Below are 16,108 nucleotides of genomic sequence, written 5' to 3'. Positions count from 1 at the left end.
TTGCAAAAATGCAAACTTCCTGGTGAAATTTCGAGTCAGAGCTGTAGCATTTAAATGCAAACTTAAACTGGGTCGATGGAATGAAAGAAACATTCTAACTGAAATTGAAGATATGAACAAGTTGATAATTTCATGCGAAAAAATGAAAACTTTATTGGATTATCAGAAACAGTTCAGTAAGGCATTACTTGAGTATGGTAATTGTCTATTACTTGTAGATCAGAAAGATCAATCAATTGTTATGATAGAAAAATCATTTCAATATTACAAAAAGTTTTTACAAACACTTGAAGGAAAATATATTCCTACATATTATCAAGTTGCAGAATTAATTATAATCTCCCACAGTTTGGTTAAAACCAATCAATATGACAAAGCATTTCCAATATTACAAAAATGTTTGGACATGTTAAAAGGAGCTAAGCAAACCACAGGATTCCATGCAAGTATATATTTAAACCTTGCTCAGTGTTATTTTGATTTTGGACAAGTTTGTAAATCCCTTATTTATATGTGTGAAGTAGTAAGGATACACAATGCTTTAAATGAACCAGTAGATCATAAGACTAAACAAAAAGTCCAGATTCTTTATCATTATTTAAAGATTTTATATAGAAGGTAAATTAATTGTTTCTTTTATAGTAAACTTCAGCAACATAGAAATGTGATATGTTTAGCAGACACCACTCATACCCAATCTTTTTATTAAACATGATTATTTAACACTAAGTTAATGTTCAAATGAAAAAAGTTGATATTTTAATTGTGTTTAATAAATCTGTATTTCTGTTTTAGCCATAGCGTGATAGAAACACGTTTGTTGTTTTTGTAGTATTGTTATCCATCCCAAAAAGTAAAATAAAATTTATATTAATAGAAGTTGAACCAAGTAATGAAAATGTAATCAAATTGTTGTAGTGTTATGTAACGTTTGTTGATACAATGTATATTAAAGTTGTAACTTCATACATATAGTCACAATAATATGTTTCAAAACATAGCAGTAGTTGAACCCCATAAATATCTATTTTGTTAATATTAAGCTCCAACAATGTGTAAGTATTATTTTTATTTATATTATGTGCATAAAAATTACTCAATAAAAATGTAAATACCATACGTTGTTACTGTCATGAAATGCTAAAACCTACTAAGAATAACAATTAAAGGTAACTATGGAATAGATTCATTGATAGTAGGAAAAAAACGCGGCAAACAAAGTGACCCCAACCGACTAAGTTTTAATCGGTATACGAGAATACCACCCAAGAAAGGATAATTGTATGAATATTTTTGTCACGAATTTAGAAGAAATTATTTAATCTTACTTTATTATAACTAAAATCACCGATTACTAATGTCGCGGTATAATGCAACTTTCACAGTTAAAATGTTGTAGTATAATGATTGTTAATATAATGTATCAAATGTAATCAAATTGTTGCTTTGTGCCTATTCATATAAATGCATTTTATAGTCTTTAAGACAACTCTATGTTTTACAATGAATTGAACAACATTTCAGGTTTAATAAATCATTTTGAAATTTAAAACTGTTTCTTAAACTTGCATTTACTTTAGCACATAAAATATCTAAGGTGAAGAAAGTAGCTAAGCATGAGTAGAACAATTAAACTAAGTTTATCCAGCAGTTAGAAACTCAAAATTAAAAAATAAAGTACATACCCAACTCCATTTTTCCATTTGCAAGAATTCTCTAACATTGATATTTTTCCTTGAAATTCTTATTAGAAGAAATGGAACTAGGAAAATATGAAGCAATTGAAAATATATTAAAAAGTTTATAAAACTTAAACGGTCCATGAGAAAAAGTTAAGATTTTCAAAGCGAGAATATTTGTATTGAAGCCAAGAGATTTGAAACCAATCAAAATGGCTATGATTTTAATAGGCAAACAAATTACATGGAAATTACACAAGGCAGAATAATGTGACGTATTGTTTCTTCAGGCATTAAATGTTTGTGGCTTTTGTGTAGTTTGCTGTGGCGTTTTTCTGTATTGTTTCCTAGTTTTTCTTTCATTTCATGTTTGGCTTTTGTGTTGGCTTGATACGTCTCGCGTTTATTTCACCTTCAAGCATAAATGGTCGTCGTAGCGCGAGTGCGCCTTTTTCTTCTGTTTCCCTAATATCTACCCTAGTATTGCATAAGATCGGCAGTTCTCGTGGTGTGTATGGTGTAGTAACGTTGCGTTGGTGTATTTGGTTACTGTGGTTAAAACGTTAGTGTATTTGAGCGTTTTCCTTACCGTTCTAATCGTTTTATTATAGTAGTTTTTATATGTCATTAAACTGTTAAGAAATCCTACATCAGTCTGGTCAGTCGCGGTAGGCCGTTAGAGCAACGTCCCGGACCACACTTTACGTAACAATAACATACACAGTTTGCAGAGCTCTGATTGTTGAAACATTGTGCTAACAATGCAATGTTGCGTAATAACCTTACAAGATGCACATAAGCAACATAAAGGCTATACGAAAGTAAATGGATATACAACAAGTAAGAACAGCAATTGTTTAAAAACAATGGTCAATGGACGCCTTCTTTTTTCCCATATGAGGAGTGAAATGCATGCATCAGTATGGGCGGCAGGCAGATGTTTTGCACATTTTAACTGTTTTTAGACCTTCATTCATATTTTTGTTTTAATATGTGTATTATAGGATACAGGAAACACTTGTGATGCATCAAAATTTAAAATAGTTGAATATTTTACAAGCTAACCAAAACTCAACCATTCGCTTTTTAAACTTAAATATTTAAAATTATTGCAATGCCGCTGCCAAATATGTTAAATATATATAATTGTGTGACATAAATAACCCAAACATTGCCCAAAAATTAGCAAATATGTTGGTTTACACTTGTTGATATCTATGTTCTTCGGGCTATACAGTTCCTTACAAAATTAGTTTTAAATGTTTTAAATTTACAAATATCTTATCATATGATATTCTATATGAGTGAAGTCTTCTGATCAGGCAGGGGACTTGGGATTTAGGCCAGAATTGGTCCATCACACAACATACCTCTCAAAAAACAGTGTAACTCGTTCATAGTGAGCAAACTACTTTCTACAACATCCTTATGCTCTGGACTACCACCATGTGTTGAACTATGATCAAGAACTGATTCCCATTCGACCTGAAAACATTACTTGCATTAGTAAAAAGCATAAGTAATTATGGTAGGATGAGGAAAGATGGGACACTTTGTCAGACAATACTTGTGTTTAATTTTCTTTTTACGGACCCCCATTTAATGATAATCAGGAAAATAATGATACAGAATTATTTGAATATTTCGTACAGTTTGATTTTGTCTCATAAAACTAGTCTTAGTTTTGTAAAAAAAAACTGAAATATAAACATGAGGAAAATAGGCAGGGTGTCAATATGCATTTAGTTTGAGATGAAAACAACAAAAAAATATCGTTTTAACGCTATATATATAAAGTTTACATGGTAAAGAAACTAGCACCGCCGGTTAAATTCGGGGTTAACTACAAGTTGCAGAATACTGCTAATGTAAATATTTTTCAATTTTGAGTCCCATCTTCCCTCACACTGTAGTTTAAGTATGCTTTCATTGCCAAACTTTAAAAGGTTTGCTTTTAATTCAATAATTTATACCTCAGGTGTTATTCAAATATAAGATACTAATATAATAAAAACATATATTGTAGCAAAAACCCAAATTGTAGCAAAATGTAACCTTTATTATTAGTTATTATCAATTTACAAGTTCATATACATTTTAAGGTACAATATTTATCAATTGATGTTCGAACAATACCCATTGTTATGCAATAATATACTGTATTGGTAACATGTTAAAAACTATAGCAGTAGGGCAAGGAAAAGAATGTTTAAACTTGATTTTTAAAGCATACAGTGTTATTTCGTGTTATTTAGTGTATTACTAATAATAAATACACTTAATAATCAAAATTAACAATGATTTTAAACTGCCCCGTCTTATCCTGCGTGTTTTCGAATTTGTAAAATTTCACCTGTTGTGCGGATCGCTAAATAACTCTTCGTGTGTTTTATTGTATTTTTTTGAATTGTTGTCAATTAATAAAGGAGGATAGTACTAATTCGAGGTATTACCCAAAAACTACCGTCTATTTTAATTTAGGAAACATTCGGCAATATGTGCTTAAGTGTCCCATCTTCCCCCATTCTACTATATTATACAAAATAAATATTATAGAGTAGGGTGGGGGAAGACGGGACACCTTTATCACATAAAATCCAAATATCCTGATCGTGTTTTAAACAATTAACAGCGGTCTATGGGAGTCGTGAGGATGCGTTTTTTTAATTCCTAAATGTTCTTTGTTTATTACCAAATGGGACCAGAAAACAGAATAAAAAGGTGTCCCGTCCTCCCCCACCCTACTATTTATCATAATGTACAATTAAACCAACTTTTTAATGTTTTAGTTTGTAAGAAAATTATCCTATACACTATCATAATTGTCTATAAGATTTGTCTTTAAGTTGATAAGATTTGTCTATATTGTCTATTAAATTTGTTTATTGTTTTATCACCACGTTAATTTTTGCTGATTCACCACAATACATGCAAGTCATCATGAGTTCAATAAGAAAATGAGTCATTGTAACCTGTATATGACAGAATGAAAGACACGGGATTGGACAGATTTGAAACCACATGATAATATAATCAATATGCGTGTTTGTCCATTTACTTATTGTATGAGCATTATTTAACAAACTAATTTATTTAACACATTATTTAACAAACTAATTCACATTTTAATACACTAATTCACATCATCACATTTGGCAAACTAATCAGTTTCTTAAAGTTGTTTCAGGTAATAAAATATTACATCATATTTTTTTCACGTTTGTTGTTTAAAACTTTGTTAAATAATTTTCGATGGTACTTGGTTTAGGTTTTGACATATTAAGTGTAGTAACTGGTCAAGAGAGTTTATATTAATATTATACCTGTATTATAACTGATATGAACTCTGGCATAATATTGTCATGTCATTTCTCTATGATACAAAAAAAAACAACACAAGCTAGCAGGACGACATAGTCTTCATTGAACCATGAAGGATCTCTGCATTTAAACATACAAAGCTATAGGTTAATCTAATAAACCAACATGACAGAAAGCAAAATATGATTTAAAGCAACATAAAATGAGCTCAGAAAATAAGACTTAATTCAACCTGAACCAAAAACTGTTTAGTGCAAAGTTATGCAAATAGTGAAACTGCTACAAAGTTAGGAGAAATGAATTGTGAAGCAATGTCGATGATGACTCGTAAATTAGGATTGGGGTAGCTCTCAATGTATTAAAGTAACCATACCAGTGCTAAGGTACGACCTTTTATTTAGAAATCATGTTTTTTGCTTTCTGTGGTACAAAATAAATGATCAAAACCAAGCATTATGTTTTCATAAACAATAAAGTGCAGTGATGCTAAACCAAACACAGACTTAATTGTGTATGAGGTGATGCTAAATCAAGACATTTATTTCCTAACAATCGTTTTTTGATAAAATTCAATAACAACCAATATCCATTATAGTCTAAACGCACAAGTGCCTAAACAAACAAAACGCAGAACTACAAATAGTATTAACAATGGCTATTGTGCAACAGACAAAGAGCAACTATAATAGAGTGGTGAAATCTTTGAATCCTTCAGACTGTTTTAATTGGTAAGACAACTATTCTATACACCATTATAGTTGTCTAAAGGACCTTTAGCCTACTTTCATCGTTTTATTACCAAATTAATTTTGATGATTCACCAGAATACATGCAAGTCATCATGAGTCCAATAAGAAAATAAGACATTGTAACCTGTGTGTGACGAAGTAAAATTGGGCAGTTGTGAAATCACGTGATGACATAATCAATATGCATGTTTGTGTGTATAATTATTACATGTATGTTTATTATTTAACACACATCATAACATTTGACACACTTATTAGTTTCTTGAAGTTGTTTCAGGTAATAAAATATTACATCATGGTTTTGCACTTTTGTTATTTAAAACTATATTAAATATTTGTTGTGATGAAACTTTAGGTTTTGTGAAGTAACTGCCCAATACAGTTTATGTTAATATTATATCTGTATTATAACTGATGTGAATTCTGGCATAACAGCATCATGGTATTTCGGTCCGGCGCCGTGGCTCAGTGGTTTAGGCACCTGAATCGAAAACCAAAGTGTCCTCGGTTCGATGATCGGCGACGGTACTAACACTGATCAGCGTATGTGTCCTTGGGCAAGACACTTAACGGGCATTGCTCCAACCCATACGCGTCTGAGTGCAATGCGGTGTCGCGGCACTGGTTTTAATGGGCTTTCCAGGTGTTGGGGTAATGGGCCAAATTTGGCCTAAATCCCGGGTTCTAGAGAAGGACCTCACCCATAAAGAATAAAAAAATAAATAAAAAACATGGTATTTCTCTACGAAACAAAAAGCAACAGAAACTAGAAGGACACCATAGTCTATATTAAACAGCGAATGGTGAAGGTCATCTGGATTTAGACATATTTATGTTGAAATTATACTTGGTGCATTTCATAAAGCTATATGTTAATCTAATAAGCCGACATGACAAAAGATAAACTATGATTTAGATCAACACAGAAAATAGGCTAAGAAAATTTTACTTAATTCTAACTGAACCAAAAACTGTTTAGTGCAAAGTTATACACAGAGAGAAACTGCCACAAAGTTAGGAGAAAGGAATTGTGAAGCAATGTCGATGATGACTCGAAAATTAGGGTTGGGGACATAGAGTGCTTGAACAAACAAAACACAGAACTACAAACAGTAATAACAATGGCTATTGTGCAACAGACAAAGAGCAACTATAATAGACTGGTAAAATCTTTGAATCCTTCAGACGCAAACATTATTCTTACGTTTAATATCAAGCACTGGTGTTGTAAAAATATTAGAAAGCAAATACACAGAATTTTGGCATTAAAACAAGTTGTTATAAAAATGAACTTGGTTGAGATTAGTGAAGCTGAAAAGAACCTGGTTGAGCAGTTAAAGTTGCTGTGTGATGAAAATGGAAAAGAAATTGATCCAAAAAAATCAGTTCCTATATTTCATGAGTTGGCCGAGATATATGGAAGTAAAACTAAGCAAAAAAAGTTGAATGCTATTCGTAGTGTAGCTTTGTATAATGCTGCTATAGTAAGAGATCCAAAAAATGATCAAAATAAAAGTGATCTTAGAAGTTTTTGCACAGCTGTTTTGGTGAAGGCAAAGGCCAAAACAGATGGTGCTAATTTGTTGAAGATTTCTGCAAATCTACAAAGAAAAATGAAACAAACTAGAAAGGAATTGGGAGAACAATACAACAAAGTGACTCAAATTCCTGATAATGTAGAAGGTGATAGACTGATTCAATTACAAAGAAATAAAATATCAGATGTTCAAACTATCCAGAAAAAAGTTACAGAGCAATACACCGAATTAATGAGATTTGTATCTGATGAATGCATTGAAATTATGGGGAATCCCCCATGTAAATACTCTGTAGTAGGGTTGGGTTCCCTGGCACGATCAGAAATTACATTATATTCAGATTTTGAACACATCATTCTTCTTGAAGATGAATTAGATTGGAATGAAGATCGTAAGACGATCATGAGATACTTCAAGTGGTTCTCCACAATATTTCATATCGTCCTAATCAACCTTGGAGAAACCATGATTCCTTCAGTTGCAATTCCAAGTTTAAACGGTGAAACCAACATCTGGTTTTATGATGCTTTTACACCAAATGGTGTAACGTTTGATGGGATGATGTCACATGCAAGCAAGATACCACTTGGAAGACAACCAACTGTAAACAAACCATGGAAAATGGAGCTTATAAAGCCGGTGAAAGAAATGCTTCAACTGTTGGAAAAAGAACATGACATAAAGCAGGGATAATCACTTGGCTGATATTTTATCCAAGTCTTGCTTTGTTGCTGGTGAAGAAACATTATTCCATGAGTACCAGGACAAGTCACATGATGTTGTTGCGAGAAAAGATAAAATTGGCAACTATTCAATGGTGATGAAACAAATAGATGAAGATTTACAAAACTTGAGTTTTATAACGTCACAATTAAAAACGTTTCATGGTCTACAAAGTTTCAACATAAAGCGAGTAATTTACAGAAGTGCAACAATCTTTCTTACATCAATTGGTCGGCGATATTCAATAAAACAATCTTCATGTTTTGATATCATTGATATATTGGAACAACGCAAATTATGCAGTGAAACGGTGGCTCATGAGCTTCGATTCATGGTTGCAGTGGCTTGTGAGATAAGATTCAAAGTTTATCATTCAAAGGGAAGACAAGAAGATATTTTTATGGAAGATTCTAGTTCAAAGAGTATTATAACTGGATTAATTGAAATGGTTGGAAAACAAAGTTTTTGTTTCTTTATGCAGACAGCATTTAGTTTGCACTTGTTAATCACTTTTTCACTACACACACCATTATCAATGAATTTTTTCCAAATGGATAGTGTTGCGTGTAAAAATAATTTAAAGTTCCTTGTTTTGATTTTCCTTACATTAGAAGAAGATATAAAGATGGAAATAAGAAAACTAATTAACTGTCCCAGCTTACTTCAAATGGTTGATATAATGGTTGTACTTTTAGCCATACACAGAACTTCTGAATATTCATTATGCAGTGATTTATGTGAAAAAGTAATTTCACTTGGCAACCATAAAGATTTCTTAAAGGAATTTGTAGTTAGAGTTGTAGCATTTAAATGCAAACTTGAACTGGGTCGTTGGGATAAAAGAAACATTCAAACTGAAATTGAAGATATGAACAAATTCATAAATTTATGCGAAAATATGAAAACTTTATTGGACTATCAGAGAGAGTTCAGTTGGGCATTACTTGAGTATGGTGAATGTCTATTACTTATAGATCAGAAGGATCAATCAATTGTTATGATAGAAAAATCTTATCAATATTATAAAAACTCACAAACACCTCAAGAAAACTGTTATCCTTTTTTGACAGTGGTTGATTTAAATAAATATTCCAAAATTTGGGTTGAAATCAATCATTACGAAAAATCATTTACAATATTAAAGAAATGTTTGGTCGCGTTAAAAGGATATAAGCAAACCACAGCATTTCAAGTAAATCTATATTTAGACCTTGCTCACTGTTATTTTGCTTTTGAACAAGTTTGTAAATCCCTTATTTGTATGTGTGAAGTAGTAAGGATACTTAATGCTCTAAATAAACCAGTACTTCCTGAAAATAAACTTAGAGTTAAGAAATATTTCCATTGTTTAAAGAGGAAATATGCAAGCTAAACTAGTGGTTTCATGTTAACTAAACATAAGCAATTGAGAAATGTTGAATAAGTTTTTTGTTAAATTTCTTCGATGTTTTGTTTTAAACCAACATTTTTATAGCATGGAGTGTTGAAACATTATTAAAAAAAATCAAATGCTATGTGCTAACCTAACAAGATGTAAATGTTGATAATGTGTGTTGTTTTCAAACTAATAAACACTTTTATACCAATAAAGCAATTTAGAGTAGTTTGTATCAGTGGCGTATCATAAACCAAGCAAACCCCACAGTCACGACGGGCTCAGGCAGATCAGTGGCCCATTATAATAGTGGATATAAAACAGGTCTTTGCATTTTTAGACACAAATATGGGATTCTCTTTCAGTATCCAAGAACGCAGCAGTTTACTGAGCTATTTGCTATAGTTAGAAAATAAAATAGTCTATATTTGATTTAATAAGGATATACTTACCTCAACTCCATTTGACATTTAAAACACTCTGAAACTTTTCCTTTCCCTGCTTACTTTAAAGGGTTGGAATATTATCTACAATAAATGCCATCAAATTGTTAACGTAAATTTCATACTAAGTATATCCTTTAGAAACTGAAATAAAAAACATATTCTACTTGGCATAAAGAAAATAATGGCAGTTCTTGAAATACCAACACTAAAAGTGACAAAGCCAGAAATCCTCCACTTACCTTGCCATAAATCTATGTTTCTTCATTGTAAAACCAAGCATTAATAAACAGGTAACCTAAACTTTCTTAACCCAACCTTATAATGTCTAGAAAGAAGAGATATATTTTCCAAAAGTATTGAATATTTGGACAGCGGATTTTATGGCGAAATATAAGAAGGCACTTTTCAGCACAAAAAGACAGGATAGGCTCAGAAACTTAATCATATAAAGTGCACACATTACGCTATACAGTCATTTGATTCAAAATACAAAATTCCTTTCCAAAATAAGAATTGTTGAAAAAATGGAATGTTACAGATCACTGGTTTGTCAGTTTGTTCAAAACTACTTTATGCAATAAATAGGTGGAAAAAATCTTAGTAAGGCAGAGGGTATAATATAAGCACCATAAATTATAGACAATAGAGTATTTTTTTAAATAATACACATGATTTAGTTCAAACCAGGATACCAAACTCATAATAAAACAGATAATACTGTTACAGTTTACAGATTTGATTAAAAAATGTAAAATACACAACGGGTAAAAATAGTTTGTTTTTTTAAACCAAGACTGGTATATGAATAAGGAAAACTGCATACAACAAGATATGAAATGAAAGGGGTAGGAATAAAAATGTGAACAAAAACACATTAGATAGTGCAATTAAACAGCACCAGGTTGTGAAACAAAGAACAAAGAGTGCACTGATAGAAATATATTGTAAGAAAATGGAGTTATTTGTTGTTTAAGGTTTGGTAACATTTAAGAAATTATAAATACTTACTTTTGCTAACTAGATTTGGCTAAACTTTGCTGTAGTTGCAGAATATTTATGGCAAAATTTATAATTTGTTTTAATCTAAACACCTTTAAAACTCTACTATTTGATCAAATACATGTAAAAATGATATTCCAGTTCAAACAAAAGATACATAATTTGTACAAAATCATTAAAACGTGCTCCACTTTAGAGTTGTACTTAAGTTATTGCTTCCACCTAGCACAACATCCCTGCAAAATCTGAAAACATTTTTTTTATTCAAATAATTGTTCTCCAAAAAATTGATGGTGAATTTATTTTAGTATGTTTCGTTGTTAGCTCTCTGCTGTCACCCAGCGAATGTCCGGTACAAGTTTTTCATGTTCCTCGCTCGTGTGTGTTCATCTTCTATTTCGTCACAATTCTGACGGGGGAACCACCCTGTTTCCCCATCACGTAGTCTCTCACCCTCTAACCAACCTAGAGAAATTTTGATAAATTAAAAATGTTGAATATAAAGTTACGTCTGCAACTCCAGGTATACAACTTATATTTATAACATGAATTTGGGCAAAACCTAAAATCGAATAAAAAATTTAAATGTCTAAAACTTACCATCTGAAGTTTTCTTAAGAACTTGCATTACATCACCAACATCAATAGTTAGTTCATCTGGTTGCTCAGCAATGTATGGCAACACACACTGGAACTGTGGGCAATCTGTACAGTGGAAACATATGTTATGAATAAATGAATAAATGTAACTTGCCCACAATAGTAGCAGCAACTAGCCTTGAACCCATAACCCATGGGTTAAAGGGCAGGCGCGCTAACCAACTGTGCCAGGGCGCCGGATATTAAAGCGTAATATTTTAATGCATTTTGATACTCTACAGTCTATACAACCATTCTCTAACACTGTTAATTTTACAATCAATCTTAAAAGCAACTGAACTTGTAAAAATAAAAAAAGATACAGCTATTGAAAAAATAGTGGATTTTTAAAAGTTAAACAGTCTTTGAATTATAATATTTTTTGGCAAAAGTTATTAAAAAAATATAAAGGCTATCTATTCTAAATATGAAAATTTAAAGTGTGATCCTATCTTACAGTTATTAATAAGTTTTCCACACACAACTCACCCCATGTTTCATATATACTCTCCCCTGTTGTATTTAGTGAAGGAGGGCTTAATGCATCCGTCCAACGTGATAACTCGTTTCTAAATGAAAAATATAGTTAGGAAATCAAATCTGAAGTTTTCTTCCCTTTATATTGGTATAATAAATTGCATTGCATCCCCAAAAGTTCTAAATTAACTTTAGTTTAAAGTGCAGATTCATGGCCTATAAACCAGAGAATACAGGGTTTAAGGCTCAATGCTGCTACCATTGTGAGTATGTGTCTAAGACACTTAACAGTTGTTTCTAAGAGGTTGTCTAAATTGTTGGCCATAAAAAAAGAATACTTAACTTTAAAGTTACATACATGATAATTTATAAGCTGCCACTTGTTGTTTGAAATAGAACACCCATGTTATAAAGACCACCAAGTGAAGATACATAAGTTACACTTATTCATATTTAGTAAAACACAATGTCAAAATCTGTTGACTTACTGGCTAACTGGGTTGAGTGTCATTTCTACTCTCTTTCCAGCTTGGTTTTCCAACAGAATGAGATAAATTAAGTTCTCTGTGACAGCTTGCTCGTTGACATATAGTAGCGACCGTTTTGCCCAATCCACAACCTCAAACCTGGAGCTTGAACCTGACTCCATGTAGCTGGTGAGATATAATACATGTATGGGTGAGATATAATACATGTATGGGTGAGATATAATACATGTATGGGTGAGATATAATACATGTATGGGTGAGATATAATACATGTATGGGTGAGATATAATACATATATGGGTGAGATATAATACATGTATGGGTGAGATATAATACATATATGGGTGAGATATAATACATGTATGGGTGAGATATAATACATGTATGGGTGAGATATAATACATGTATGAGTGAGATATAATACATATATGGGTGAGATATAATACATGTATGGGTGAGATATAATACATGTATGGGTGAGATATAGTACATGTATGGGTGAGATATAATACATGTATAGGTGAGATATAATACATGTATGAGTGAGATATAGTACATGTATGGGTGAGATATAATACATGTATAGGTGAGATATAATACATGTATGGGTGAGATATAGTACATGTATGGGTGAGGTATAATACATGTATATTTTAAATTCGAAATTAATGTAAAAATGGCAACCTTTTTTTCCTTGCAATAAACATGACATCAGTGAATAGAAACAACCATAATTTGTTGAGTTTTGTGGATTTTTTTGAATCAACTGACATGCTCACATTCATTTCTCCTTTCTTTACTAAACTCCTGTTTTAATAAAAGCAATTATTAGATAATAAAGAAAACAAACAAACAATCAAAGAGTTATTGTTTAACATATTTTTATTTTGTTTCTTGATTTTTAAGCCTTTTTTTTCAACAAAAATTTAACATTAATTTCTGCCTCCTTAATCAAACTGCTGTATTTTAAAGGCAATTTTTATACAGTATTTTAACTGCATTCGCAGCACAAAGGTCGTAAACTAACCTCAGATTAAAAAAATTCTAACAGCATATTTAAATAAATAGAAACCTTGATTGTGAAACGAGAGCAAACATCTTGACAGAAGATGAATAATCAAGTTGGGAAGCAATTTCTGCGAGTTGTTCTGTTTGTTGCATTTTCTTGGCTCCTTCATTGCATTTCTTCACCAACTGTAGAATAATAGAGTTAGTGGATTCAAACTAGTAAGCACGGCACCATAGCACAGTTGGTTAGCGGGCCTGCCTCGAACCCAGAGGTAATGGGTTCAAGGTTCATCGTTGCTACCATTGTGGGCATACGTGTCCTTGGGCAAGCGAGGAGAAAGTAAGTTACATTCATTCATTCAAGTTTAAAAATGATTTTTCTGTATAAAAAAACATATGTTTCATCTGACATGTAGTGAGACTTTATCTCTTTGATGCAGCAACACCTTGATAAAGTTTATGTGCTTTTAACTTGGTTACAATAAAACTATCTTTATATTTATACGAGCAAAGTGATTCAAAAGTTTTTTCAACAGCTCACTTGGTATGAAAAAACATAGTGTAATTTCCAACGTTTCGTCTGCTATCCGGTAATTTTGAAAAAAAACATAGTGTATTTAGTGTACTGCAATTATGAAAAATGTAGGCAATTTTGCCGGATGGCAGACAAAACGTTGAAAATACGCTAGGTTTTTTTCATACCAGATGAGCCGTTAAAAGATTATATACATTATGCCTGGTAGCAGAAGTAACACAACCGTGTCAATATGACTTCTTTCATGTTTATTCCATATAAAAACGTTTTTTTTCAAACCAGATAAGCCGTTGAAAGATTATATACATACTAACTTTGTTTACAACTCCGAGTGTATGTTTGGCAATCTTCAGCATCTTTGGTTCTCCGGCTGCGTCCGCTGCGTTGACTATTGCGGAGACAAGGAGTGGGAGACGAGTGACTCTCTGCATCGGGAGCAAGAGGAAGGAGAGGAGAGGGAGTTTGTTGCAAGCGGAGGAGGATTCAAGACGACATAAGTTCTCGGCAAATAATTCGTGATTTCTTCTGGAGGTTGGTGGTTATGGATAAGTGAATGAGAGAGTTGGGGAAGCAGGTAATATGAGAGAACGGAGGGAAAAAGGCGGTTGATGGTCTTTACATTAACGATTAAAGAAATAAATAGAAGTAAAGTAACGTAAAAATGAAAAAAAAATAATGTAAAAAAGGCAAAATTTATTTAAGTAAACGAATTTTACATAAGAACAAAGTAGCGTATTATTAATATTTCAGAAAAAAACAAACTATGTATGGACATGTTGAATAGTTAGTTGGTCCACTAAGTGTAGGACTTAAATGCATTTATTTTTTCTATGAAGTTTTCTATTTTAATTCTAGTATAGTTGTACAGGTATATTAATTATAATATTATGCCTTTTATAAAAAAAACAACCTTATTAATACTTACTGTAGTTTAGTGAGCACCCTGTCTTGGTAGACCTGGTTTTGTATATAGAGTATGTACACTGAGAAGTCCTGCTTTGCATATTTTGCAATAACGTCGCATACTTTTGTCAGTTTTAAATCAGACCAGAAGTGTTTTTCTAAATCTTCGAGGAACCTGATTGGAGAGTTTTGTATTACATTTTTATAAATTATTTTTAGAGTCGTTATTTAGACAAAACTTCATAAAAGAATGTCTATACCAAATGAGAATTATTTCAGCTTTTCAGCAGTTACAGCTTTTAATGCATTTAATATGGCCATGCTCTTTAAAGATTAAATATTATACCTTTCACTAACTCTTTTAAAACATTTAGTGCTGTAAAAATTAAAAAAAACTGTGTCTTTATATCAAAAAATGTCTTTGTCTAACTTTTATTTACTAAAAAATAATGGTACTCAGTTAATATACTAACGAAAAAATAATTTCATCATATTTTTAAACAATTTTTTTCAAACCTCTGTTCCACGTTTTTCACAGATTCGATGTTTGAGAAGAGTCGCTTTCGATCTGTGGATGGGAGAACATCAGTTGACTCCATGGCCCAATCCTCCATAAAATGATGCACGAGGATGTTGAGACTACGAAGATATGAAGCTTGGGATGTGATCACCTCAAACTGAGACTTGGGAGGAAAAAACAAATTTACCAAACAAAATTTTTTTATTTTTAATATTTTTTTTACTACCCCGGCCAAAAACTGAAATACGAGTTATTTAAAATGGGGAAAAAATTATTACAATATCAAAGTGTAAAAAAGCACTGTTATTTTAATGTTATAGACAATAGTAATGTAAAAAATAGACTAAAACAGCCAAAAAAAAAGTTATGGTTAAAACTAAAATGAATTAAAAATACCACAGACAGTAAGCGAGACATTATTTGTACAGAAACTTTTCAGAAAAATTTGCAAAGATTATTATATTGACAGCAGTAGGGTATTTTCCATAGGAGTAACCAAACAGAACTGAAAATCGATGTTCACAATATATATAAACCACAACATCTGGTTTACATCATCTAGTGTTTTCCTCACTCAGAATAAACATGAATGAAACCAGATATAATAAACTATAGAAGGGAGAATTTTTAAAGTTTTAAAAACTTTGCTATTGTGTGCTTGTGGGTTATGTGTTTGTTTAAAGTAACTTATAAAGTGAAAAAAAAAAT

At 31.6% G+C, this 16,108-nt stretch overlaps 2 protein-coding genes and 1 long non-coding RNA gene across 4 annotated transcripts in view; 1 reads left to right on the top strand and 2 right to left on the bottom strand.

Moving 5' to 3' along the window:
- Positions 1-1,685: 1,685 nt before the first annotated feature.
- LOC149726930 (uncharacterized) lies at positions 1,686-10,158 on the bottom strand. 2 transcript variants are annotated; one of them, XR_016386156.1, is made up of 3 exons: positions 10,071-10,158; positions 9,838-9,912; positions 1,686-3,164 (listed from the first exon to the last, which is right to left on the bottom strand). It is a non-coding gene; the product is annotated as an uncharacterized LOC149726930 (long non-coding RNA). The 2 variants fall into 2 exon arrangements; XR_016386155.1 differs by lacking the exons at positions 9,838-9,912; positions 10,071-10,158 and adding an exon at positions 5,003-6,689.
- LOC149726931 (uncharacterized) lies at positions 6,871-9,382 on the top strand. The gene is given in 2 exon segments (XM_089889476.1): positions 6,871-7,977; positions 7,979-9,382. Coding segments are annotated over 2 exon segments (2,346 nt in total). The 5' UTR covers positions 6,871-7,035.
- LOC149726929 (uncharacterized) overlaps positions 10,156-16,108 on the bottom strand; it is a 21,342-nt gene continuing 15,389 nt past the window's right edge. Inside the window, exons 17-25 of the mRNA XM_089889415.1 lie at positions 15,397-15,563; positions 14,903-15,055; positions 14,292-14,502; positions 13,507-13,628; positions 13,119-13,241; positions 12,435-12,599; positions 11,959-12,038; positions 11,431-11,535; positions 10,156-11,295 (exon numbers count right to left, since the gene is read on the bottom strand). Of these exons, the coding sequence (XP_089745541.1) occupies positions 11,165-11,295; positions 11,431-11,535; positions 11,959-12,038; positions 12,435-12,599; positions 13,119-13,241; positions 13,507-13,628; positions 14,292-14,502; positions 14,903-15,055; positions 15,397-15,563 (1,257 nt within the window). The 3' untranslated portion in view covers positions 10,156-11,164. The remainder of the gene's footprint in view (positions 11,296-11,430; positions 11,536-11,958; positions 12,039-12,434; positions 12,600-13,118; positions 13,242-13,506; positions 13,629-14,291; positions 14,503-14,902; positions 15,056-15,396; positions 15,564-16,108) is intronic.

This window comes from Ciona robusta, chromosome 12 (genome assembly GCF_009617815.1).
Source record: "Ciona robusta chromosome 12, ASM961781v2".
NCBI lineage: Eukaryota > Metazoa > Chordata > Ascidiacea > Phlebobranchia > Cionidae > Ciona > Ciona robusta.
Note: the sequence above shows the minus strand (reverse complement) of the source record. Positions and strands in the feature narration are given on the sequence as shown.